The sequence below is a fragment of the Panthera tigris genome, chromosome B4 (assembly GCF_018350195.1).
Source record: "Panthera tigris isolate Pti1 chromosome B4, P.tigris_Pti1_mat1.1, whole genome shotgun sequence".
Taxonomy (NCBI): domain Eukaryota; kingdom Metazoa; phylum Chordata; class Mammalia; order Carnivora; family Felidae; genus Panthera; species Panthera tigris.
The window spans coordinates 76041218-76069077 of record NC_056666.1 but is presented as its reverse complement, the minus strand read 5'-3'; the positions used below and the strand labels follow the sequence as shown (position 1 = coordinate 76069077).

The 27860-nt window shown below is 40.7% G+C and overlaps 1 protein-coding gene across 7 annotated transcripts; it reads left to right on the top strand.

Moving 5' to 3' along the window:
- The first annotated feature begins 116 nt into the window (after positions 1–116).
- On the top strand, positions 117–27860 carry RACGAP1 (Rac GTPase activating protein 1). 7 transcript variants are annotated; one of them, XM_042992242.1, is made up of 19 exons: positions 4352–4369; positions 5510–5574; positions 7099–7187; positions 14040–14075; positions 14410–14612; positions 15624–15760; positions 16714–16783; positions 18914–18967; positions 19642–19722; positions 20579–20696; positions 21014–21144; positions 22057–22221; positions 23483–23578; positions 23665–23863; positions 25171–25276; positions 25453–25585; positions 25822–25957; positions 27189–27297; positions 27616–27860. In XM_042992242.1, exons 2-19 carry the CDS (start codon positions 5546–5548, stop codon positions 27689–27691), a joined length of 1968 nt encoding a protein of 655 aa, XP_042848176.1. In that variant the 5' UTR covers positions 4352–4369; positions 5510–5545; the 3' UTR covers positions 27692–27860. The 7 variants fall into 7 exon arrangements, with proteins under 7 accessions (XP_042848179.1, XP_042848181.1, XP_042848176.1 ...); XM_042992245.1 differs by lacking the exons at positions 4352–4369; positions 5510–5574 and adding an exon at positions 117–215; XM_042992247.1 differs by lacking the exons at positions 4352–4369; positions 5510–5574 and adding an exon at positions 145–162 and having other exon boundaries at positions 7103–7187.

The window sequence follows — 27860 nt, the reverse complement described above, 5'->3', positions numbered from 1 at the left end:
GCGTCGTCCTGGCAGCATGCGCATGCTCAGTCCTGGCCCCTCCCCCACCCCGTGTCGCTGAGGCGTGCGTCGCAGCGTAGAGGAATAAATTTCTCTGTGATTGGTTGGTACAGGATTTCAAACCCGAGCCGGAGGCGCGTTGCTGCTCTGCCGTTGGATAAGGTGCGGAGGGAAGTGGAAGGCGGCCCAGGTGGGGGCCAGGCGGAACCGGCCAGGTGGGCGCTAGGGGCTGCGAGAGCAAGTGCGTCTGACTTTCTGGGTTTGTGGTAGGAGAGCGTCCGGGGTGGTGAGCCGCCACCGCGGGGGTGGGGGAGAAGGCCGGCACCTACGGCCCCTCCTCTGGGGGTCTCCACCGGCCGGGGGAGGCAGTGGCCCGAAGGGGCGGTGGCTGGGAGTGGAGGGTTTCTTTCTCGGCGCTGTGTTTTGAGGAAAGCCGGGGACGTCTTTTTGAGGTGATGGCTTGAACTGGGCAGGAACCACCCCCCAAAGAAGTGACTTTCACTTAAATACAGAGTTTGGGAGTGGGTGAGGTAATACTCCCATTCTCTTCGGAGGAGCATGGGGTTTTGGAAGGGAGAAGCCCTGGTATTTGAGAGGCTGGGGTGGCTTGAAGCAGAGCCCCTCTTCCTTGTGGGCTGCGTGTAATCTAGGTAGGTTGGCGGAGGCAATGACATCTTGCCCGTCCCATCCTAATTAGGAACAACGAGGCCTTACTTTTGCAATTTCACGTACATTTCTCTTCGCTGGAACTCGTTCGTAGGCAGAAGGAGTGTTTAAGCGACGCGGGGTGGGTGAGAAGATAAGCCTTTTTTTTTTTTTTTTTTTTTTTTTCCTATTTTAAAGGAAGTGTCCTTATCATTCTCTTGAGTGTGTGGGGTGAGCTTTTCGACTTCGTGAAAGTGTTGAGAAGGCGCTTTTCCTATAGCTTAATCATTCACGTATTTATTCAGTGCATAATATAAGTACAAGACAATCTTATTTAGTCTTAAAGGAGCTTGCACTTTATTTGGGGCGATAGAACTTAAAAAGATAAACTGTGGTGAATCTAGTAGGCCTCTACACTATACTTTACATTAGTATAGCCCTTTTAGAAGCTATTTTGGCAATATTTATCAAGAGCTATAAGAGGTTTTTTACCCTGCGATATAGTCATCCCAGCCTTGGAAACTATTCTAAGGAATATAGCCACCTGAAGAAAAAAAATGTTCACAGCAATGTTCATTCATTCAGTGAATATATATTAGTTATTTGCCAACTGTCAGGCACTATTCTGGGCACCAGGGACTCAGCAATGAACAAAACAGACAAAAATCTGTGCCTTCCTTGAACTTAAACTACTGGGGAGACAAACAATTAAATAAGTTAATATATACATATGTTAGATGGAGATAAGTGCTTTGGAGGAAAACAAAGCAGAGAAGTGTTGGAGGGATAGGTTACAGTTGAAAATTGGGTAGTTAGTAAAGACCTCACTGAGAAAATGGCATTTGAATAAATCCCTGCAGGAGGTGAGGGTGTAACCATGCAAGGGATTACAGGTAGATGTAACAGAAAAACTGGAAATTACATGAATACCCAAAGAAGAGAATGGTTAAATAATTGCTAATCAACTTTTTGTAACTTAATGGAAACATGAAAGAGGAGAGCAAAACACAAAATTCTATCAATCTATGATTGCAATATTATGAAATATGAGTATATAATGGACAAAGATTAGATAAGGACATGCTTGTAATTGTTTAGGGTGATGAGGTTTTAGTTTCATTATTAAAAAAACATTGTTTTGAACTTAGAAAATTTACAGTATGATGCAGTGTTTTATATCTGCCAAATGAGTGTTAGAGATAATAAAGAGACAATTTTGGACTGAAATTGTTAGGGAATGCTTTAGTGAAATTGGTAAGACTTACACTAGACCTTGAAGAATGAAACTGCAGAATGGGAAGAATTTACAGAATCAGAAAAAAAAAAAAAAAAGAAAACTTAGTATCTTAAACTGGTAATAATTTTCTAAGAAATAATTCAACTCATCTCTTTATTTTAGTCTTCATTCATGTTGGACTGAGAACATTCTGTTTACTCTTTCTGCAATTGATTTGCTCTTAAGAACATTTGGTTTCAAGATATTCCTTCTGCCTGGCAGTTGTGTAGAGGCTTCTGATATAGTGAAGCAGAAGCTGGACATTTGGGAAGAGGAATTGCTCTGAAATGCTTTCATATGAAAGAATCTTACAGTATTGAGACTGTCTTAGGGAATGGTTTTCTTTGGCAGGGGAGAACCTGTATTGCTGAATTCTTGAGAATTTCCAGGTTTAGTAATGTTCCTGAGATGTTTTTCATTAAAACTCTTTCCTGGAAAACTCAGACAACCTTCTATTGCTTTGTCTTACAATATTTAACACCCTTGATGCATCTAAAATGTGATGTATAGGTCTCTTAATAATGTTGTTTCTAGGAGGAAGGAGAGGATAGAGACTTTTCCCGGGATACTCTGCAGTTAAGATCTATAATAGTCTGTTATTCTGAAGGACGATGTCTGTCTCTTGGCTGGGTGATTGAAATTAAATTGGGGACTCAAAGCAATCACATCAAGCTGAGACTCTTTTCTGGTGATGTGAAATTGCTCCCTTAGGGATACTCACAGATTGGGAATCTGTAACATAGTGACTTCTCCACCTCTGGGGCTTCTCATCAATAACAGCTGAGATTCTCTAGCACCTTTTTGTTTAAAGTGCTCCACAAACTGATTTCCTTGCTACACACAGGGATCATTTCAGCTTTCCCAAAAGGCAGCTGCCTCTGTAGTGAAAAGTGACAGCTGTTTTACAGCTGCAAAGCAATGTAGTACAATATGACTTTGTTTTTGTTTCCTTTCACATTAGTGTATCTCCTAGCTATGGAGCTAAATAATAAAGGGAGAGAAATAAAGGAGTATTCATATGGGTGAAAATGTGACCCAGCAGGAAAATTAAGACCATTTTTAATTGACATTGAATAGGATGAGTGAATTTTAGCTTTTTGAGTTACAATTTGGCTGAGATATCAGAGTTAGTACTGATGCAGAAAGATATTTTTGTCATCTATAAATAACTCCTGAGTGTCACTTCTATAGAACGTTAATAAAAATGCATAGTCCCCTAGCATATAAAGAGAAGAGGATTATATTTTGCTAGTGCTGTTTTTGGATTACCCTAAGTAAACCTGTGTTAGAGGAAAAACTATTCTCATATGCTACAAGCCTCATGTAAAACAGCTTGCTAAAGAGCCTAGACCTGGTCAGATTTTTGCTATCTTCTCCATTCTTCTTGGTCTGGGTTCCAGCTATGATTTGGTAATCACTGTGGTAGGATGTAAATGACAACTATCAGACCAAAACAAAAAACCAAAAAATGTCATACTCACTATAATACCGTATATCTTATTTTATTTTAAGTTTATTTATTTATTTTAAAAGAGAGTGAGAGTGAGCAGGGGAGGGGCAGAGGGAGGGAGTGAGGGAGAGAGAGAGCATCCCAAGCAGGTTCTGTGCTGTCAGGGCAGAGCCATACATGGGGCTTGAACTCACAAACCTTGAGATCATGACTTGAGCTGAAATCCAGAGTGGGATGCTTAACTGACTGAGTCACCCAGGCACCCTTCTAATATCCTATATTTTAATAGTAAGGTTCAGTTTATACACTATAAAACTTCTACCTGCATGAATTGGTGATATTTTGTGAGGTAAATGGGGCACTATTGTTCCCAATTATAGATGAATCTCAGAATTTGACTTACCCAAGGTAATACTAGTAAATAGAAGAACTAAAACTTGATCCCAGGGCTTCTGTACAAACAACCCCTTTTTTAAACCGTTCTTTCAGTTTTCATCTATATTACACATTGATGTTGAGGTAGAATGGAAATTCTTTTGACAGTAGAATCAAGGGTGTGTGTGTGTGTTCTCTGATTTTCATTTAGCAAATATTAATTGATTGATTGAACTCTATTTCCAATGTGGGGCTCACACTCATAATCTCGAGATCCAAGAGTCACAACTCTACTGACTAATACAGCCAGGCGCCCTTATCAAATATTTATTTTTAAATATTGAGTGTGTGTAGTACAGTAGTGCCAAAGGTAAGGTTTCTTCTCTCACATGTACAGTCTACCCAGGACATAGGGTAGAAACATGGTAAAGTTTTTTGTTTTTCTTAGAGAGAGAGAGAGAGAGAGAGAGAGACCAAGCGTGAGTGGGGGAGGGGCAGAGAGAGAGAGAGAGGACAACACAGAATCTGAAGCAGGTTCCAGGCTCTGAGCTGTCAGCTCAGAGCCCAACATGGGGCTCAAATGATGCTTAACCAACTGAGCCACCCAGGTGCCCCAAAACATGGTAAAGTTAAATTAGAGCGCAAGGGGTGTGTGGTGTGTGTGTGTGTGTGTGTGTGTGTGTGTGTGTGTGTGTCTGTCTGTCTGAATGCCAACACACAGCAGTGGGGGATAGGTCAGTTGAAATGAGTGATGATGGCCTGCCAGTGATGAGGGGATGGGTATAAAACACATGAGAGAAGAGTCCACAGATGTTAGAGGGGAGTAACAAGGGTGATTCTGGGGTTTGGAACTGAGTGAATGATAAAAATAAGGAAATCAAAATTGGGAGTCGGTAGGGTAGTTGAGTGGATAGAGTAGTTGCTAATAATATGTATGGGGGGAAAGATAGAACAAAGTCTCAGAATCAGGCTACACCTCCAGGGCATCCCAAACAAATTGAGAGTTACAGAACTGGAGTTAGGAGAGAGGCTGTGTTCAGGAGCAGGTGATCGTCTGGAGAGCTATAGTGACTAACATGGGATAGCTTGAGAAGTTCTAGAGACTGGAGGATTGAATTTTAGGGAATGTCTGGTGTTGAGAGGGAAGAACAGAAAACAATTCATAAGTTCTTCATAAAACTCTAAATCTGGAGACTCTGACAGTCTGGCAGTTAAGGGTTACCTCTTTGTTTTATAGCAGAGCACTGGGAGTTCAGTTAAACAGTAATCTCCTGGGTACCAGGCAGCATGTGTGGAGAATAATGTAGGTCCAGGTAGTTGCAGGAGGTAACACTTACTGTGATCAGGAGATGTCCCCGGTAGGTTGTTTGTGTCTTTAGTCTTTTTAGGAATCGGGTTGTGTTTTCAAGAGAGTACCTCCACAACCCTCACTCATTCTAGTGAGTGGTACTCATAAAGAACATAGGCAAGAATAGTGGGCTAGAGGAACCTGAGAAAATGTGAGGATTTCTTTTAAAGGGAAGAAAGGATCAGGTTATTGTATTGTCATTTAAAACATCAAACCTTCTGATTTTTTTTTTTTTAAACCAGTTTTTAATACTCTAGTTGCATTGTGAAATTTTCCTTTTCTGCGTTCTTGGGCAGATAGTTTTCCTATGTACCGAATTCACGGTCTTAAGGTCTCAGAATACATAGATAAGTGCTGAGATGACGGAAATCAATGCCCTACGTTAAAACTGATCAGTGTCTTCCCATTTTTACAGGGGCCAAAGGAAATCATCATTTGAATAAGCTACCGAATGCCCTGCTCCTGCCCTGTAGCATTTGGGTATATGTGCCTGTTTTGTCATATTGTTAAGTCATGGGCATCTTCAGGACTTCCAGACTCTTCCTGTCAGTTTTAATGCTATTCTTTTAGTTTTGTTCTTAGTTTAGAGAGATTTTTGTAATAAATTTGTTAGTCTGGTTGCTTAGCAGCTTGCTGTGATTATGTAGCTTGGAACAGACACGTTGCCATTTGAAAATCTTGGTTTCCAGCCCTGATTCAGGTATATGTTGCCTCTAAGCTTAGAACTGAACTGAAAGCTTTTTGGCTACTAGAACAATCATCCTATGAGTACAAATGAATAATTAACATTTAATAGAAAATATCTTTATGTTTATCTATTCCTTTATCCTTTGTGGATTTTTTTTTTACACCCTGTTCGACCCTCCTAGCTTACAGTACAATCTTATATACATTGTAAAATCACTAAACCTTCATAAAAGAGTTCTTAAAATTTTATTTAGATGCATCAAATAAAGACCTGTACTAGAATGTAGAAGGGGTGATTTGGAGAAACATAAGAATCCTTTAATGGTATTTCTGAGGAATTCAATTTTCAAATGAAATTTATTTTTTATTTCATTTCCTTGATAATTTTTGTGACATCCAGTTGATGTCTTTTTTTTTTTCTTGACTGTTAAATGAAGATCTTATTTCCTCAAAGTGTTTCCAGTTAAAGTCTATTCAGAACAGAACTGCCTGTAAGGACACTCCTTTTTAATGTAATATCAGCAGGTCTTTCGGGGGGAAATACGAAGCCTGAAATTCGCTATACAGAATACAGTAGCAAATGATTTTTTTCCTTTGCCCTTCTAACTGTGAAGGTGGTGTATTGTCTCCTTGATGCCAGAACGTGGTACAACATAATCCTTTGCCTATACTTAGTATAAATTTATTAGACATAGTCCCTGCACACAGTCCAGAGAGCCCTGCATTACAGAAATAATTCTTGTGCTGCTGAGCTGGCAATTTCCTCACTTAATCACTCGTGTGACGTCATCTGTGCCGTTGGTAGGAAATGTGCTGACCATGTCCTGCATTTTAAAAGGCAGTTGCAATAGGGGTACTAGCTAAAAGTGAAATTAAAAATAAACCTTTTAAGTTACATTGAAGGTCTTCACAGTCCAGAAGGATTAAAGTGGCAAAAACATTATATTAATCAGTAGACTGAGAACCACATTTTATAGTTGGTCACCTAGTAATCAGCTGACATGCTTGTCCCTAACTGCTTTCCTCAGAGCTCCAGAATGATTGCAGAGTGGGGGGAAAGAAGTAGGCAGGAAGGGAGGTGTTATATTCGGAGGTCTGAAATGCTTTTCTGATTTTCAAATGAGTGTTAAAAACATTCCAGCTTTGTTTTTATAATAAAGATTGTACAAAATACCAATTGTTGGCTTGAGATCCTTATAATGATAGCTACAAATGGAAGAGTCCAGATGTTAGTCCCTGATGACTGTTGCATTGCTACTGAATCTTTTGTCTGGGGGAGAAGGCAGGACCCCTAATGTATATTTGATTTCTTGGCAGAAAGATGGATACGACGATGCTGAATTTGCGGAATCTGTTTGAGCAGCTTGTACGCCGGGTGGAGATTCTCAGTGAAGGAAATGAACTCCGTAAGTCATTCTGAGTTGGCCTGTGTGGAGAGGAAAAGCAGATTTCAAATCTGAGTTTTCTGCAAAACTGAAGTGTGTTCCAGTCTTAAAATTGTTTTTCATTTGGGTTTCCTAAAAAGAAAGTGATGGTCACTTATCCATGGTCAAAGCTTAATGGACACTCATTCTAACTGGTCACTTTTTTCTGATAGTTGTTCTTAAATGTGTTCACGCAGACTTCTTTCATTATCAAGATTCTCTTTCCATTGAATAGTTGGCATTAGTTGCCAATTTCATTTTCATACCAAGAACTGGGCAGAATCTGAAGGTCCAAGGATGTTTTTTTTTTTTTTTTTTTTTTAGTAGTTGTCTTTATTTTTTACCCTGGGCTTTTTTCCCCTGTGTGATGTAAAACATTTTCAATTGAAGAGGAGAAAAATGTCATAATTTCTTTTTGAAGATGGGACTGTTCATTTGCTTTCACCTATTTCATGTATTTGATTCTTAGTAATAAAGGATTGAAATTGGGTAGAGAGCTGGGGAGAAAAAGGAGGTGGTGATAGAATAGTGGGCTGGGAAGTAGATTAGTGAGAAAGGAGGTAGGGCTGATGGCCCTGACTAAAGTGATCTAAGGGAATTATTTTTATCAGCTTTTCTTTGGGTTGCCATCCTCTCCTGTTTCAGATTTTCATTAATACCTAATTTAGTAAGTGTTGCTCTTAAGTCAGCCTCACTGGTATAAAAGTAATGTAAGAACTGTGTCTTCAACTTTTTTTTTTTTTTTTTTTTTTAATCTTCACAGTGCTTAGTATGGTGTCTTGCTTATGCCATTCAGCATTTTCTTTAATTTGATGTTTTTAATAGCTCTTATCCACTTACAGGCCTTTTAAGACAATATTCTATTTTCTCTCTCTTAATAGCTGTTCCATAGCTCTATCATCTGATACCAGCTCAGTAACCATGATGGCATACTAATTAGGCTTCTCTTTGAGGTTATATCATCTCAGAAGATGGATTACTTTGGAGTCTAGTGGGGAAGAGTATTGAATAAGAGATCTTCAAATTCAGGCTCATTCAAATATTTAGTGAAAACCTAAAACAGCTTTTAGTACATGTTAAGTTGAGGAAAAGGGATGACTGGCTGAGTGGCTTCATGGACAAAAGTAGGGTTTGAGTGGAACCTTAGATGTAGGGTGAGATCCCAGCAGACAGATGAAAGAGGGTATTTATGTGGAGGCAAGTGGGTGCAGGGTTTGAGGGGAGTAGGAGTAGGGGAATGGGATGATCGCAGCGGAACTTTTGGAAGATTACCCAAGCAGAGGTGGAGGCTGGGAGACCGATGAGGGCACAGTTGCCATAGCTCAGGAAAGAGGCAGGAGAAGCCCTAACTGGAATGGTGTTTGTTTGTTTGTTTTTTAAATGTTTATTTATTTTTGAGAGAGAGAGAGAGCACTAGTGGGGGAGGAGCAGAGAGAGAGGGAGACACAGAATCAGAAGCAGGCTCCAGGCTCTGAGCTGTCAGCACAGAGCCTGACGCAGGGCTCGAACTCACAAACTGTGAGATCATGACCTGAGCCGAAGCCGGACGCTCAACTGACTAAGCCACCCAGTCGCCCCTGGAATGGTGTTTGTGACCCCCTGGAATGGTGTTTGTGACGTAAAGATGGAAATAAGGGGAAAGGGGTAGAAGAGACTGTGGTAATAAGATCTCTAGGAGGAGGTAGCTGATAGGATATGGGGGCAGAGGGAGGAATCTGAGGTTTAGAATCTCAATAACTAGTGCTGGCTTTTAACTTATTTTTGTGTCTGTTTCTCCATCTGTAAAATAGGAATTCAAATGTCTTTATCTTCTTTGTGGGAGTGCTATGAGCATTTGGGGGATAAAACGAGATACCAGTTGTGAAAATACTTTGGAAGTAATTATGCCAAAAAAAAAAAAAGATATTTATTTTTACAGGTATCTTTGTTTTATAAACACATTTTTATCTTCCCATTGATTACTGTTATAGAATAGAGGTATGTTTTTCCTCCCTCTCCAGATCCTTAACTCAGAACGTTGGCTTTTGAGGAAATAGAGTGCTTTCGTGTTTTCTAGACTCTAGAATCTCCTTTCTTTCTTTCTTTCTTTTTTTTTTTTTTTTTTTTAATGTTTATTTATTTTGAGAGAGGGCACACGCACATTTGCAAGCAGGGAGAGGGGAGAGAGAGAGTTCCAAGCAGGCTCCACGCTGTCAGCACAGAGCCCAATACGGAGTCAGATGAAATCAAGAGTTGGATGCTTAACCATCTGAGCTACCCATGTTTCCCTTAGAATCTCCTTTCTGCAACCACCTAAGTCTGTCCTCTTCTTTGATCCTAGGAATTCCTCCTATGACTAAGTATCCAGACTCCTTATTCTTGTCTTTCATCATAGTAACTTCATTCTTCTCTCTCCTTTTTGTATGGTTTGTTTTTTTTTTTTTAAAGCTAAGTCCTAGATTCCTGAAATATCAGAGTGAAGGTTAATATTCAAATCAAATGACTTTAATAGCCTAGGTATTTTGTTATCTTTGTTTTCCCTAGTCTACATGATTTTTATTTTATCATGAGCTGCCTGAAATTTTTTGAGGTCATTGGTGTGTAAATTAGGAATAAATATAATTAATATTTATCAGGTGCCTGTTGTGTGCTAACACAATGCTGGGTTTGTGCTATGCTATATATTAGGTGATATTACAGTGTGTATGACATGACCTGTCTTCAAGAAGATTATGGTATTTAAGTTTCAGAGACAGGTGTCTTATGAAACAGAAGATAAAACAAGTATTAAAATATATGCTTCTGGGAAGTATAGAAAAAAGTAATGTGGAGCAAACAGATTAGGAAAGGATTCATAGAACAGATGGGACTAGAAGAATGGATACATAAAGAAGAGTGTAGGTAGGGCATTCTGTTTGGAGTACATAGCTTGATCATGAGAGAAGGCAGAAATGAGCATGGGTCTGTTCTGGGAGCAGGGACAAGAAAGAGTAATGTGTAACGGTGGGAGGTAAGTTTGAATAGATGGTGAGGTGGGCTTGGATGCCTGGAGTTTAAATTTGGTCTGGGGTCACCTCCTCGGTGGCTCAGTCAGTTAAGCAGTGGCTCAGTCAGTTAAGCGTTTGACTCTTGAGGTTGAGCCCACATTGGGCTCTGTGCTGACAGTGCGGAGCCTGCTTGTGATTCTCTCCCTCCCTCCCTCTCTCCCTCCCTCCCTCTCTCCCTCCCTCTCTCTCTCCCTCCCTCCCTCTCTCTCTGTCCCCTTCCCTGCTTGCACTCTCTTTCTCTCTCAAAATAAATAAACATTTCACAAATAAATAAATAAATTTGATCTGAGCAGCAATTCTTCATTTATCTGTTCAATGAGTAAAGTGCCTACTGTGCACTATAAGGCATTGGAAATAAAAGAGACACAGGGCCCTTGCCCTTCAGAAGCTCAGAGTAGGGGGAAAAACAAAGGGAAGAGGCTGTGCAAGGCCCCAGGAGGAGTGAGCTGAGAAAACGAGATCTGTGGGACTGTTTTAATCTGTTTGTTAAACTATGAACCAAATTCTGTTTGTGTGTGTGTGTGTGTGTGTGTGTGTGTGTGTGTGTGTGTGTGTGTTTAATGAATCAAAGATTATCCTCAATTTTTTTTTTAAGTTTGTTTATTTTGAGAGAGGGGAGCAGAGAGGGAGAGAGAGAGAATCCCAAGCAGGCTCCGCATCACAGGCATGGAGCCCAATGTGGGGCTTGAACTCGTGAGATCATGACCTGAGCCAAAATCAGATGCTTAACCTACTGAGCCACCCAATCACCCCAATCCTCAATTTGTTTTAAGGAATTCTCCTTTCTCTTACCGCCTTTCTGATAGATGCATTTCATAGTTTAATATATACATAACTTTTTAGAGGAGCTAATTTGAGTTTAATCTTTTGTACATGTAGTTCATGACGGGGGCTAACATTAATTTGCATTGTGATTCACAAACTGACCAAAAAATGCCATTTTTAAAAAATGTTTGTTACTTTTTGAGAGAGAGAGAGCACGTGTGTGAGCCAGGGAGGGGCAGAGAGAGAGGGCGGACAGGATCCAAGGCAGGCTCTGTGCTGACTACAGATATCCTGATGCGGTGTTTGAACTCACAAACCGTGAGATCATGGCCTGAGCTATGTCAGACACTTAACCGACTGAGCCATCCAGGCGTCCCCAAAATTCCATGTTTGTTGATCTCCAACATCAAAATTTTTCCTGATCTGTGATGTAAAGTGCCTTTTTTTTTTTTTTTTAAGTTTACTTACTTTTGAGAGAGAGAGAGAGACAGAGACAGAGACAGAGACAGAGTGTGAGCAGGGGAGGGACAGAGAGAGAGGGAGACACAGAATCCGAAGCAGGCTCCAGGCTCTGAGCTGTTAGCACAGAGCCTGATGCAGGGCTCGAACTCACAAACTCTGCGATCTTGACCCGAGCCACAGTTGGATGCTTAACTGACTGAGCTACCCAGGCGCTCCCCCCCTCTTTTTTTTTAATTTTAGAAAGACGGTGTGAGCAGGGGAGAGGGGCAGAGGGAGAGAGAGAGAGAGAAAGAGCAAGAATCTTAAATAGGTTCCACACTGAGTGGAGCCTGGTGTAGGGCTCGATCCCACGACCCTGAGCCGAAATCAAGAGTCAGATGCTCACCTGACTGAGCCACCCAGTGGCTCAGTGCCACCCATGTCCCTAACATGCCATTTTGACCCATTCTAGCAAACTTAGTTCATTCATAACAGAATTGTATGTAAGTAGTATCGTAGGTACACAGATGTTCTGATTTTGGTCTAACATAAATCAAGTTGCACTAATGATTTAGTCATTTGTATGATTAATATAGGAAGTCTTCCCTTGAAATGTACTTATACTTTATTTGGTTTGAGTTCCTTTGTCCAATTTGGTTGGACCTATAATATATGCCAATTAACAATGAATAGGGATTAAAACTCAAATTTAACAAGACTTACCAAGGAGGAGTATCCTAAAGAACAAACAAACCGGGGCGCCTGGGTGGCTCGGTTGGTTAAGCGTCCGACTTTGGCTCAGGTCATGATCTCGCGGTCCGTGAGTTTGAGCCCCGCGTCGGGCTCTGTGCTGACAGCTCAGAGCCTGGAGCCTGTTTCAGATTCTGTGTCTCCCTCTCTCTGTGACCCTCCCCCATTCATGCTCTGTCTCTCTCTGTCTCAAAAATAAATAAATGTTAAAAATTTAAAAAAAAAAAAGAACAAACCAGCACAATTAGGTCCAATGGAAATCTTTCCTCAAAATTGTTTTTCAATTCACTAAATATTTGAGTGTGTGTGCAGCACTGTATTTAGAAATATTTAATTGACCTCAATATGGAGCTAGAAAGATTTTGGATGTATAGTTGAAAAGTGTGTTTCTTGTTCTTTATTTCTTGATATTGAAGTGCTATTACATCAGAAAAGTACACAAATCATAAAGTGTACCACTTGATGAATTGCCAGAGTGAATGTGGCTAAGAACGAGCTCTTTAAAAAAGTTTTGTGAGTCTACATTGTTGAAATAAATATGCAAAAGGAAATATTGTTTTTCTTTTTCTTTCTTTTTCTTTATTTTTTTAATGTTCATTTTTGTGAGAGAGAGCACAAGCGGGGGAGGGGCAGAGAGGGAGACAGGATCTGAAGCAGGGGATGCTCCAAGCTGATAGTAGAGAGCCCGATGTGGGGCTCCAACCCACAAACCGTGAGATTATGACCCAGGCTGAAGTAAGACACTCAATTGACTCAGCCACCCAGGTGCCCCTTCTTTTATTATTTTTTTAAATGTTTATTTATTTTGAGAGAGAGAGGGAGAGTGTACAGAGCCCAACGTGAAGCTCAATCTCACAGGACCATGAGATCATGACCAGAGCTGAAATTAAGAGTTGGGTGCTTAACTGATGGAGCCACCTAGGTGCCCCTCTTTTTCTTTAAATTCAGGAGGAAAAAACATAGTAATGTGTTCTAAACTGTTAACAAAACCAGCATACCATTTAAAGCTATATGTAGATACATATTTGTGTGTGTGTGTATCTTTGATATTTGCATTGTCTAAGATAACTAGGTCATAATACCCTGTTCTGCTAAAACCTGTTGTTATAAACTGAAGTGTCCTTATGTGTAAGACTTGCTTTTTCTAGATTGAATTGGCATCCTAGTTTGTAGGTATGAAATTTAGTCAAATTATTAAAACTGCTTTAAAAGGGCACTATATTCATGTTTCTGTGCTCTTAGGTTAAATTCAAATAGGAAAAGTGCCCTTACTACTCAAGAATCTGCTAGCTTTGTGTGCCTGTGGCCTAGTTTCGACTGTAAACTGGGTTAGTTTGACCAGCAGCAGATGTACACCTTGGGAACTTCCTCCATGACTGTGGTGGGGAGTGATGCCTAGAGATAGATTGAAGGTAACTAACTGGAAAATAGGAAGGCAGTGTTGAATAGTCTTTGCCAAATAGCAGGTGGCAAGTGTGAATGCACCAGGGTTATCCTGCTTTGAGGCACTGCCTTGGAAGTGATGCTCTCTCTGCAGACATTTGAGGAGAGTCCACATTCTGCCATCAGTGACTCACCCTAAGTTACTATGATCTGTTCTTACTGTGTCTTTCCCACATAAATGTTTGCATACCCTTCAGGGCAGTGTTAAACAGCACAAGCAAATTGGCTCTTTACTTTCAAATCAATATTTGTATAATTATATAGTTGAACGGAATTGCAGGCCTAGACATCTATAATATTAATCTACATCTACCGGAGCATATTACAGCAGTTATATTTGAATTTGCTATTTAACGTCTCTCTGGCACAACAATGCGTGACTCTAAAGGAGGCTGTTTTTGTTTTATAGCTGTAACTGTCCTGGTGCGTGACAGCTGCCCCAAAGGTATCCCCCTTTGATTGCCTTCTGTTCAGGAGCTTTCAGTGTTGTTATTACATCTGGAGCCAGGTGACTAATGATTTCCGTATTCCATAGCAGATGCCACTGGCTAAGCCAAAGTAAGTAGCCTATCGAAACAGGAATTGCTTTCCACAAAGCTGACATGTCGGGTGATGAACATATATCCAGACCTGCTCCTGGTTATTTTCAGGTAGATTTGCCCAGAGTCTAGCTGATCCCTTAGTTAAAAATTTGGAGGAAAACTAACTAGAGGACTCATTCGTTAGAGCATTGTACCCTGGTTGGTGCTTGAATGACTGAAGTTTCCCCCTTTCCTTAGAATTCATCCAGTTGGCAAAGGACTTTGAAGATTTCCGTAAAAAGTGGCAGAGAACAGACCATGAGCTGGGGAAGTACAAGGATCTTTTGATGAAAGCAGAGACTGAGCGTAGTGCGCTGGATGTTAAGCTGAAGCACGCACGCAATCAGGTGGATGTCGAGATCAAACGGAGACAGCGAGCTGAGGCTGACTGTGAGAAGCTGGTGTGTATTGTTCTCTATGCCAGAACCGTGCGGTGGGGGGAGGGGGCAGCGTCATCTGGTAACGTTTCCACCCGCCGGTTATGCTCCCTTTCTTCCACATTATAGAACTAAAAGCAACCTGTCCAATGACAACTTGGCCTTGATGGGAGCTGAAATTGCAGTGTAGGAAATCCTGTTCTTCATAGGTTGAAATTGAAATTTTTTTTCTCTTTTACACTTGAAACTCTGACTTAATACATTTCAAATGAGAATTTAGAGAAAACTAGGGAATTCCTAGTATGCTTGATCTGTCACAAGATGTTGGCTCTCTCTTCTGCTACCCAGAATGTCCTCATCCTTTTGTCGGTAGCTGGTCCTTTGTTATTGATACAGGCAAGACAACTCTTAGGTTTTTCCTTCATTACCGCTCCTGATTCAGGGTCAGGGGCTGGGCGTATTCAGCCAGTTGAGCAATGTGACTAACGGGGAACACTATCATTTTGATGTACCAGGGTGGGTCATGATACAAAGGAAAGCCTTTACGAGGAGGCACTAATCCATCTTGGTACAGTGTTAAATGCCTCAGTAAGCTCAAATTGACTGGTTCCAGTGCGTCACAGCTTTGTATCCATTTTAATGCATTTTGTTCCACCGTTTAGAAAGGTGGGTGGCTGCTTTGATCCGTAAAAGAGGCCAATAATTGTCCTGATAAAATGACACTAAATTGTTTTTGCTATGTGAAATCTATTTTAGGACTCTGATTTTGCAATAGTGTCTTGGATTAGCAGGTTGACCCAAAAGTCTAGTAGCAGAAACCCCACTATTCTATATGGAGTTCATTTTACCAGTCAGAAATCAGAAACACAATCTGGGCTTGATGTGAATTAATATGCTGTTGGTGTAGCAGACTTCCTGGAGGCTCATTTGCATAATGCTGTATTTTAATGTCTTCTGGTCTGTCTGTCCCATAAATTTGAGGTGAAGCTTTCTCCCCTGGTTAGCTAGGATGTTCTGCTCTGCTTTGGTCTGCAGGAAAGACAGATTCAGCTGATTCGAGAGATGCTCATGTGTGACACATCTGGCAGCATTCAACTAAGTGAGGAGCAAAAATCAGCTCTGGCGTTTCTCAACAGGGGCCAACCATCCAGCGGCAATGCTGGGAACAAAAGGTGGGGAAACTGCATCTGTTGTTATCTGATCACAAGCAATGCAGCTGTCAGAAGTTCTTGCTATCTGAACTCTTAAATATACAGCTTCTGGAATGTGTGCTGAATAAAGCAGAAAAAGACTTTGGAGGAAGGGTGGGTGGGAAATAAAGGCACAAGGGCCTCCCTATTTCTTTTATCTTGTTTTGTTTTTGATCTTTCCTTAGGATGTGGTTTCACCCTGGGTAAAATTTTGATGTTGGCGCTAAATTGCACATCAATAACTAATCCTACTCATTGCTAAGAAACCTAAAGGTGAAAGTGGCAGTTCAGCAATACTTTCAGTGTTTACTCTCCAGAGATCTCTTGTAGCTCTTCGGGTTTAGAAGGCCTTCTGTGAGACAAGACCAGACCATAATTTTGGTTCCACTGCATCACTATTTAAATAGTCTCAACCAGGCTTTGAATTTAACACCCCCAATACAATACGTAGGGAAAGGTCAGCACTCTTAAAGCTATTTATTTTGTTGCTTGGTTGTTTTATGGGGAATCTTTATAACTGAGAAGATATATGGGCTTAATTTCTTCAAAAGCTAATGCTGGGTAATACTCTTTCTTGTAGAAAGCAACCACAATTAGGATCAGATTAAACTTCATTCTTCTGCCTGTGAATTTTTAGTAGCCTATTCCGCAGGGAGTAGCACCCATGCTCCCAACTGTAACTTTCAACTGCTGCTGTGAAGTCTTTGCTGAAAAAGCAGCCTGCTGCGTGTGTACTCATGCACGTGCAGCTGCGCTCTCCCATGGAAACCATAGCAAGCAACCACCACAAACTAGGCTTTGAGCTTGTAGTTGTCTCCATAGGAAAGTACTGCTGTGAAATTGCTGGTGTTACATGACCACTGTGACTCGTTCTGGGTGTTCATGGATTTTGTATTCACAGTCTTCTCTAATACTGTATTGTTTGCCTCATCTAGATTGTCAACTATTGACGAATCTGGTTCCATTTTATCAGATATCAGCTTTGACAAGACTGACGAATCGCTGGTAATGAATATATTTGATCTCTGAGAATTGTCTTTTTTTTTTTTTTTTCAACCCCTGCTCCCTTAGGAATATCTCCTGTCCTCTGAAGTTCCTTTATTACTGTTTTAATAGTTGATGTGTTATAGATACTGAGCTAGCGTTTTAAGATAAAAGTCTACACGAGCTGTAAGAGACTGGCTTATACATTTAGTTTCTGGAAGCGAGAATATAGAATTCAGGGTTTGGCATGAGGTTAAATTTCTTTAACGGATCTGTGAACTACTCATACTAATTGACTATATCTTGGCTTATTAAAAAGCCCAGCTAGCAATAAAAAAAAAAAAAAAAAAAAAAGTTACCAAGACTCTACCCAGTCAGGGTTTATTTTCTGCTCTTGGAAACAATAGGCTTGTGCCTTATTTCAGAATTAGTTTGATTCTTGAGGAAAACTAACTTCACAATTAGAAAGAAACCAATGCTCTGGAACTTTTGCCGGAAGACTGACAGAGTTTCCAGACACTCTATAATGCTTTGCTCAACAATGGTTAATGTATCTAAATTCTTTGTTACCTTGCTTTTGTGGGGCAGCACCTTTTTCTTAACGTAAGGTGGTATTTCTGCATAAAAGGTCATCTCCTGAGATTTCAGTCTTTGTTTGATGTTCAGAAGCTGGTGGTTTATTGGTTTGTGTATCTTTCCTGTTTTGCTGGCTGAAAGCTAGCAAATCAGTAAATCAGGAGGTTATCCGTGGTTGGTTTTCTGATAGCGAAATAAGTGACAGCTACTTGTTACATGGGCTAGGAGCGTTGTGTCCCAAATCAGTGTTTGAGGAAATCATTGCCATTTTATAGATAGAAGTACTAATACTAAGTACCCCTTTTTGAAATAAGGAATGATATGAATAGGTCTGGAATATATAATAAAACTAGAATGGGGTGCCTGGGTGGCTCAGTTGGTTAAGTGTCCAACTTTTAGTTTCAGCTCAGGTCATGCATGATCTTATGGTTCCTTGAGTTCGAGCCCCACATCAGGCTCCGCACTGGTGGTGTGGGCCTACTTTTGATTGTCCCTCTCCCTCTCTCTGGCTCTTTCTTTCTCACAAAATAAATAAGTAAAAACTTAAAAAAGTAGAACATATTCATAGCTGATTTTGGAGCTAGACCTATTTATGGTATATCTGTTGTAACCGAAACTGAATCAAACCATCAGTAGCTAAATTACTTGACTGTGAATTGGAGAGATTAAATTTATTTAGCTAAGCTACTATTTGCTATGTACTACTGTTTCTGGGGTTTGTGTTTTCAGGGATTATGAGGAGTAAGGAAGTCACAGGTAGCTACTAAAACTGAATGTAAATGGTTAAAATAAGTGAAGTGAAGCTAGACTACAGTAAAAAATAATTCTTTAGTGGTGAATGTCTTTGTTGGGGCCCAAGGAAGAGGGATGTTTGAGAAACAAAACCTAAACTGGAACTAAAGTGGGTATATATTGTGCAGAACATCTGATTAAGTAATAATAATCCCTTAAGAGCAAGAATCACATCTAACACGATCAGTATAGTGCCTAAGATTCTGTAAGTTCTAAAACTAATTACAAAAATAATCAGAAATTGGGGCGCCTGGGTGGCGCAGTCGGTTGAGCGTCCGACTTCAGCCAGGTCACGATCTCGCGGTCCGTGAGTTCGAGCCCCGCGTCAGGCTCTGGGCTGATGGCTCGGAGCCTGGAGCCTGTTTCCGATTCTGTGTCTCCCTCTCTCTCTGCCCCTCCCCCGTTCATGCTCTGTCTCTCTCTCTGTCCCAAAAATAAATAAAAAACGTTGAAAAAAAAAAAAATTTAAAATAAAAAAAAATAATCAGAAATAAAGGACCAGGCACTGGAGATAATCACGACAGAAGTTGATTCTTTAACCTTTTCTGCCTCTGAGGTATTGATTCCTGATTCTATTATAATAGCTTCAATTTTGGAAAGAAAGCATGTTAACATACTATCGCTCTGTAGCTACACTTGAGACCCTCCCTTTCCCCTCTCCTCAAATTTTAAGTTAGGTAGCCTGAGTCAGAAAGCCTTTAAAGTTCTCTGTAAGTTTATTTGCACAGGGTTTAGGGGAGGCCTAACCACAGGAAAGAATTAATACACTGTAATTGTCAACAGGATTGGGATTCTTCTTTGGTAAAGACTTTCAAACTGAAGAAGAGAGAAAAGAGGGTAGGTATGGTTTTGTTTAATTTTTGTTGCCGTTTTTACAAAATAGCAATAAAGGATTTTCTCTAGAATTTTTGCCTAGATACAGCATTCCTGACCTGTTGCTCTAGTCATTGTTAAACACTGACTACAAAATGAATTTATGCTGGGGGGCAGCATTGATGTTCCTTAAGGTAGGAACTCAGGACAGAATCTTGTCCTATTTCACTGTTCTGGCTGCTTCAGTTCATTCATGGGGTGAAAAAGGATATACTTAAGTTTGTTTTGAGTTGTCATATGTATTTTTACGCAGTACTTTTGTACTCTAATAAAATTTTCAGATGAAATGTGTGTATAATGGGATATGCGGAGATCTGTCTGTGTGCAGTTGTTCAGGGTACTTCATATGTTTCCAGAGTCTTCATGTACTTAGATAGGATTACAGCTGTACTCTTTCTGGTGCTGTCATCTAGATTTTTCCAAAGCTTGCTTGTTTCTTCTAGGGCACTGAGGGCATTTTTGTATTGGTACAATGTAAGCTTTAAGAAATGGAAATAGAATGGGAGAGAGCACATTGTCATTTACCATAGCCCTGGTAGCTAGGACTTGCACCAGGTTGTCTCATGGAATAATTTTGTCTTCTGTGCTTCAGATCTTCTATTTGGCACTGAACTTATTGGTCTTTGTTTCCTTTCTAGCGTTCTAGTAGCCGACAATTCATTGATGGTCCCCCTGGACCTGTAAAGAAGACTCGTTCCATTGGCTCCACAGTAGACCAGGTAAGAAGATTCAGGCCAAGAGAATTGTGGTTGTGAACACATCAGAGATTAGTGGCCCCAAGCATTAAAAATCCTGAGTCAACATTGCAGTGTTATTTTGAGAGAGAGATTTGGTGAGTTTTTCAATGTAATAGGATCCTTATCATCCTTATGAATGGAATTACTCTGAATAAACAACTCTCAGCTTTATATTTGATTCTTCATTGCTTGTATGTGTGCCTCTGTGACACACACACATATATATATTTTCAGTTTTTTTACTTTTGAGAGAGAAAGAGAGCATGAGCGGGGGAGGGGCAGAGAGAGGAGACCCAGAATCCAAGCAGCAGGCTCCAGGCTCTGAGCTGTCAGCACAGAGCCCGACGCGTGGCTCAAACCCCACGAACCGTGAGATCATGACCTGAGCCAAAGTCGGAGGCTCAACCAACTGAGCTACCCAGGCGCCCCTGTATATATTTTTTTCAATATTCTTTTTATTTGTGTATTTAGTTTTTAGTTTTTGAGAGAGAGAGTGTGTGTGTGTGTGAGCAGGAGAGGGACAGAGGGAGAGAGAATCTTAAGTCGGCTCCAGCCCAGCACAGAGCCCGAGGGGGAGCTCCATCTCACAACCGTGAGATCATGACCTGAACCGAAATCAAGAGTCGGGCACTTAACTGATGAAGCCACCCAGGTGCCCCTGTTTTTTTGTTCTGAAGTATGAGGTTTCAACTTAAGAGTGTTTTGAGCTGGGTCCTTAAGTTCTGACCAAGATTCAGGAACTTTTCAACCACTCCAAAACACCCTATGGAGGGGTGTTTAGCGGAGGGGAAATTAGATTCACATGTTTATTCTTCGCTCATTTCTGTTTTTGTTTCAGGGGAATGAATCCATAGTTGCAAAAACTACAGTGACTGTTCCCAATGATGGTGGGCCCATTGAAGCTGTGTCTACAATTGAGACTGTGCCATATTGGACGAGAAGCCGAAGGAAAACAGGTCCACTGGGTTTTTGGTTAAATTGCCTGTGTAAAGCAACTGGTAAAATTTGGGGAGACTTGGTTTTTTAGAATCCTTCCTTCGTTTCTTGCACGTTTCTGCACGGTATCATACTCTGCCTTTGGGTTGCTAGCCTGGCCTAGGCCGCTTGTGTATAACTTGTTATTCTTGAACTGATTTTTCTGCATAGCTGTTGTAGTCACTTCTGATTATGGTTACAAATTACTGGTTGTCTACCAGTTATTTTAGAATCAGGGTTAAAATTCATAAGGGACAAAATATTAAGACACAAAGGCTTAAAGTTGGTTGTTTTCTAGGTACCTTACAACCTTGGAACAGCGACTCTACCTTGAGCAGCAGGCAGCTGGAGCCAAGAACGGAGACAGACAGTTCCGGCACTCCACAGAATAACGGAGGGATGCGCCTGCATGACTTTGTCTCTAAGACGGTAGATCCGTGATTCTCCTTCTTTTGGGCACACTTAATTTTTTTTCTCTTTTAATGTTTGTTTATTTATCTTTTTAATGGAAAATTTTAATTTAGTTTTTGGGTTTTTTTCGAAAGAGAGGGAGCATGAGAGCATGTGTGAGTGGGGGGGTGCAGAGAGAGAGGGGGACAGAGTTTCCAAAGCGGGCTCTGCACTGAGCAGAGAGCCCGATGTGGGGCTCAAACTTACAATTCATGAGATCACGACCTGACCTGAAGTTGGATGCTTAACTGAGCCACCCAGGCACCTTAGGGCACACTTAGTTTTTTGATTGTGAAATTAATATATACCAGGAGCAGATTTAAATAACTTAGTGTTAGAAAGTTAAATGTCACGTCTCCTTCTTTCGTTTCCACTTATCAGGGCTAACTGCTGGTTACAGAAGGTGTGTATCTTTCCATTCTGTGAGTAATGTTAAATTAAAACAAAGCCAATTTTTCAGAAACAATTGTTTATGCTTTTCGGTGATACATATTTACATTGTATTCTTAAAAATAGCATGTATTACATTTGTCCCATTGGATTTCCTCATAAAAACCCAAGCAAACTGACTGAGGCTCAGAAGAATCAATTGCGTTGTTGAGCCACAGGACAGTAAGTGGCAGAGTTAACACGGAGGTTCTGTGACTCCTTGTCAGCAGATTCTTTCCACTACTCTACACTGCCCACTTCTAGGTGGATGACCTTGTGCAAGTTACACAGGCTGTTTTTGCTTCTATTCCCTTATCTTAAAACAAAGAAAACAAAACCTATATTGTAGGATTATTGCGAGAATTACACAAATAACTGTAAAGGAATTAGGTTGTTGGTTGTTGATGATGATAATTTTCTAATTCAGACCGTTCTGTTCTTTCTGCCCTCTTTTGTTCTCAGGTTATTAAACCTGAATCTTGTGTTCCATGTGGAAAGCGGATAAAGTTTGGCAAGCTGTCTCTGAAGTGTCGAGATTGTCGTGTGGTCTCTCATCCAGAATGTCGGGACCGCTGTCCCCTTCCCTGCATTCCTACCCTGATAGGAACACCTGTCAAGATTGGAGAGGTATGACCACATGTATGACAGCTGTGGGAGCTGTCCTTGTGTTATGGCTTCTTTAGCTTTTCCAAAGCTTACTGTCCGTTTTTATCCTAAAATAAGTGATACGAAGCATATTTTTTTTCCATGAATGTTGAAGAGAAATTATAAAATGTTAATTTGCAGGAGAGTCCTGCTTGGGTTTGTCTATTTAGTAACTTTTCTACACCAAACTCCTCTTCCCTTCCCTTCTCTCCCTCCCTCCCTCCCTTTCTCCCACCCTGTCCCCTCTTCCCTACTCATACTCTTTCCTTTCCTTCCCTTTCCTCCTTTCCTTCCTTATTCCTTTCCCTTCCTTTCCTTTCCTCTTCTCTTCCTTCCCCTCCACACTCTATTCCTATTTTGTAAAATTTCAAACATATACAGAAGTAGAGAGATTAGAATAACTAATCCCTGGTTCCTGTCACTCAACTTCTGTGATTACTACTTCATGTCCAATTTTGATTTATTAATACCCCCATGTCCTCTTGGCCCCGTGTAGTGAATTGTGTTGAAACAAATCCCAGCCATCCTGTAATTGCATCTGTGAATGTACTTTCTCTTATGTTAGAGATATTCTATACTAGGCTATTAAGATTAGATTGCTTATTTCTAAACATTGATTCAATCTGTTAATAAATTATTTATTGTATGACCAGTGTTAAGATTCAAAACAAAATGATTATGCTGCTATCCAGCCCCCAGCAAATCAACTGTTACTTTTTTTAATCTTAGGAGTTCTTATTTGTGCATGTAATTGGTTACAAATTTTCTGTACTCTGATATAGAACCATGGATTTCTCCCCTACAGATATGTTTGTGTCCCGAGCAACTGTGATTTGTGTTAAATAATTTTTCTTACTAAGAGTAATAAAAGTGTAAAAAGGTTTTCTTTTTTAGAATAATAAATTAGTTTATATTAAAGGCTATACCTCTAATCTTGTCATTGCTTGTTTTCTGAGGCCCTTGAGTAGAAGAGAAGCAGGAGTAGAGTTGTAGATAGTGGTCATATTACTTGCTCATGCAAGAATGTGGTACGTGACCAGAAACCAGTCCTGGTGTGGAGGTAGGAAAAAAAAAAAAAACAACAAACGGAGAGTCTCTGTTCTAATGTATGCTTTGGGAACAGGAATTTAAAAGTAAACATGACGTCCCAACCTGAGCATGAGTTTGGAGACATTTTTCCTATTCATCTTCATTTGCTGGTCTAAGTGGTAATAAATAATAACTTAAAACTCTCCCTTTTCAGGGAATCCTGGCAGATTATGTGTCCCAGACTTCTCCAATGATTCCCTCCATTGTTGTCCATTGCGTAAATGAGATTGAGCAGAGAGGGCTGACAGAGGTAAGAGTCAACCTTCAGAGAGCGTGAATCTGTTATTTGTGTTAATGATTAGGAGGTTCTTTCTGAAAGTGTCACCTTGATAATAGACAGGCCTGTATCGGATCTCTGGCTGTGACCGGACAGTAAAAGAGCTGAAAGAGAAATTCCTCAGAGTGAAAACTGTACCCCTCCTCAGCAAAGTGGATGATATCCATGCTATCTGTAGCCTCCTGAAGGACTTCCTTCGAAATCTCAAAGAACCCCTTCTGACCTTTCGGCTAAACAAGACTTTCATGGAAGCAGCAGGTAAGAGTAGATCTTTAACTCTAGAATGTGAGTGCCCCAGGGGCAGGAATTTTTGACTCTTCTGTTTACTGCCCGGTACAGTGCCTGCCATATAGTAGATGCTCAAATACTTTGATGAAGAATGCCTGTATCCATGTTCCTGGTGCCTGTCCTCTTCCTGTCTAAACTATACAGGGCGCTAACAGGGTTTGTTGTTGTTGTTATTTTTGGTAGAGTTTGAGATTGTCATTTTGAACTTGGAGCCATCTTTGGTTTCTTTTCCCCCACACCACATTTAATCCATTGGCAAATCTTGTCAGCAGAGGTCTTGTAAAATTTATCTTAAAATTGAAATTTGCCACTCCTACTACTACCCCTCTTGACATCTCTCATCCTGGAGTGACAGAAGAACCTAGTGTTTTCCCTTTTCTACTCTGGCCCTCGACAGTGTGATCCTCATATAGTATCCAGAGGGGTCCTTTTAAAATTTATATTAGATGATAGCCCTTCTGTCTTTAGTATCTCCAGTGGCTTCCCATCACTCTCGGAATAAGATCCACAGCCCTTAACGTGGCCCCAGAGACCCCACCTGTATGAGCCGGCTCCTTACGTCTCTAGCATCATTTCTCTCCATGCCCTTCCCTTCTTTCTTCTTCTCCACTTGTTGGGGTTCTTGCGACTCTTAGCACTTGACAAGCTCACTCCCATCTGGAGGCCCTTGCATTTGTTATTATTTCAGCCTGGAATGTATTTGCATGATTTGCCCTTCCTTCCTCGCTTTCTTTCTTTTGGGTTTCTTCTTGGGTGTCTTGTCCTCAAAAACACCTTTCCTGACCACCTTGTCCAAAATAACCACTCCCATTACTTTCTAGCTTCCCCTGTGTATCACTACCTGATAGGTACCTGCTTTTTGACTGACTCCTCTAATAGAATGTAAGTTCCATGAGGCAAAGTCTTTGCTTAATTCCGCTTTACCTGAGCACTTAGAATAGTACCTGGTACATAGTGGGCCCTTGAACATGTTTTATAGATGAAAACCTTCTTGGTAATTGTAGTCGCTGCAGCTGTAGGCCTGCCTTCCCAGCACAAGGCTTGCTAGCTGCTTTCCCTAACTGCAGGGGCCGATTTTTGTGAAGGTTCCGATTTCTAATATTGAGCTGTTGGCTAGTGTCCTGCTTGTTAATGAAACTGGAGTTCGTTTCAGTCATGAACCTAATCAGAAGTTTCAGAAGCTTACTGTATAGATGACACTTTGTGGTCGATCACTTGGAAGCCCGCTGTCAAGAGAAAGAAGTCTAGGCCTCTTGGTGCTTTCCTTTCATTTACAGAAATCCCAGATGAGGACAACAGCAAAGCTGCCATGTACCAGGCTATTGGTGACCTGCCCCAGGCCAACAGAGACACATTAGCTTTCCTTATGATTCACTTGCAGAGGTGAGTACAGCAGAAACTTGTTTCTGAGAGGTTGGGAATTTGCCACTGGGAGCATAATGTGGGTTGGGTGTTAGGGAGGGAACGTGAGGGGTGAATTGTTTTCTGGTAGATCTTGTATTTTGGTCTGCATTTAAGTGGATGGACAAAGTCTTCTAATTGAATGTTCTCTTGTTTAGAGTGGCTCAGAGCCCAAATACTAAAATGGATGTGGCTAATCTGGCTAAAGTCTTTGGGCCTACCATAGTTGCCCATGCAGTGCCTAATCCAGATCCAGTGGTAATGTTGCAGGACATCAAACGTCAGCCCAAGGTAGACAAGTGCATTTTGTGTGTGTGTGTGTGTGTGTGTGTGTGTGTGTGTTTGTGTGTGTGTAACACGTATGTGTGTTAATGTTATGCGAGTTTTAATGTATTTCATAAATACACAAAAACTTGTGTAACGTTTCATATATATATAAAAACTTGTATAACATGATAAAATGAGAGAGTGCTGAGAGGTAAGCCCTGAGGTTTGGGGGTGTGCTAACATGTTTGGTGGCTTTTTAGGTGGTAGAGTGCCTGCTTTCACTGCCCCTGGAATATTGGAGTCGGTTCATGATGGTAGAACAAGAGAACGTTGACCCCATGCATGTCATTGAAAATTCAAATGCCTTTTCAACACCACAGACCCCAGATATTAAAGGTGAGGCCTGAGTTGTGCTTTTTTTCTTTTTTTTTTTTAAATAGTAGGCCAAAGTAGGGCTTGAACTCACGACCCTGAGTTTGAGACCTGAGCTGAGATCATAGATGCTTAACCAACTGAGCCACCCAGGTGCCCCCCAAGTTATGCTTCTTAAGGGACCTGACTTCTTCTCTAGTTCTGGCTATTTACTCTCTTCCTGCCTTTGCTAGAGCTATTTGGAATTCATATTCTTCAATAAAAAATTTTAAATTCATTATGAGGATTCTAACATTAAAGAAAATTAGTACAGTTCTACTATCCTTATTTTTTTTTATGTTCATGAAACATGGTTCTCCTTTTCTTTATATACATATGGATATTTTAAAAATATAACAATTCAGATATAGTTTGATCTTATTTCACGTAGCATATTGTGAGAACTTTCCTGTTACTATGTATCACTTTTATGGTTGTAAACTATAATTTAGTTACATGTTCTATTAAGAATTGGTGTTATTTATAACATATATGTCACATCTTCTTTATCCATTCATCCATCGATGGACATTTGGGCTCTTTCCATACGTTGGCTATTGTTGATAACCAACTTGATTTCTTAAAGGCTTTTGCCAATTTGTATTGCCACCAAAAATGCACGAGGCTGGTTTCTTCCAACTTTTACTGGCATTGGAGACCTGTTCTTTATTTTTGCAAGATCCCTTTTTTTTTTTTTTTAAACGTTTATTTATTTATTTTGAGAGAGCACGAACAGGGGTGGGGCAGAAAGAGATGGGGACAGAGAGAGAATCTCAAGCAGGCTCCACACACACAGAGCGTGGAGCCCGATGCAGGACTCAATTCCATGACCATGAGGTCATGACCTGAGCCTAAATCCAGAGTCGGGCATTTCACTGACTGAGCCACCCAGGTGCCCCAAGATCCTCTTTAAGAAAGCATACTGTTTTTTCTAATACAGGTTAAGAACCAAATGATCAGACGTTAGATTTGTGAAAGCTGGAGTTTGAGAATGGCCTCAATCAGGAAGTGAAAGTCAGCTATTCATTGAGCAGTTGCCCGCACAGTTCAAAAGATACACCGCTGTGTTACAAGACAATGACAGAAATGATCTCTGGGACTTTGGGCCTCTAACCTTAGCTCTTCAGTGCTTCATGGCATACTCAAAACTGGCCACTGACAAGGGTGCTTTCCTTTTTGTGCCTCCTTTAAAAATATGTCTTAACTTTGATTAAAGTGAGTTTACTGGGGCCCGTGACCACTCCTGAGCATCAGCTTCTCAAGACTCCTTCATCTAGTTCCCTGTCGCAGAGAGTCCGCTCCACCCTCACCAAGAACACGCCCAGGTACGTGGAACTGGCTGGCTTTGAAAGTAAAATAGGGCTGCTTCCTTAGGCCTCTTTTCCTATCACACCGAAGCTTATTGAAAGAAAAATTGAATGAGACCTGAGCTAGCAAGTAGGCATTAAAAGGTAATCTGGAGCCATAACAACCCCCTTTTTAAAAAGGTCTAAAGGTTTTGTTTCCCCTCTCTCATCTCAGGTGACAAAGAGTCGTTTACAGAGTAGTTGTGGAGGGCTTCCTATTTTTAGATGATAATATTAAATGTTACAATTTACCTTTTTTTATAGACTCCTTTTTCAGTTCATTTTCTTTTCCTTTAGATTTGGGAGCAAAAGCAAATCTGCCACCAACTTAGGACGACAAGGCAACTTTTTTGCTTCTCCAATGCTCAAGTGAAGTCATGTCTCCTGTTACTTGCCAGCATTTCCTGACTGCAGGAAGGCTGCACCTGTACTCTCTGCTCTGCAGCCTCCTGGACTCATTACTACTTTTAGCATTCTCCAGGCTTTTAATCAAGTTTAATTGTGCATGGGGGTTTTATTAAAACTATATATATCTCCCTCTC

Coding starts and splice junctions, on each gene's coding strand:
- RACGAP1 (XM_042992241.1), top strand. CDS start 5,608: ATGGGCATCTTCAGGACTTCCAGACTCTTCCT. Junction 5,640..7,098: donor AGGACTTCCAGACTCTTCCT/GTCAGTTTTAAT, acceptor ATTTCTTGGCAG/AAAGATGGATACGACGATGC. Junction 7,188..14,039: donor CAGTGAAGGAAATGAACTCC/GTAAGTCATTCT, acceptor TTTGTTTTATAG/CTGTAACTGTCCTGGTGCGT.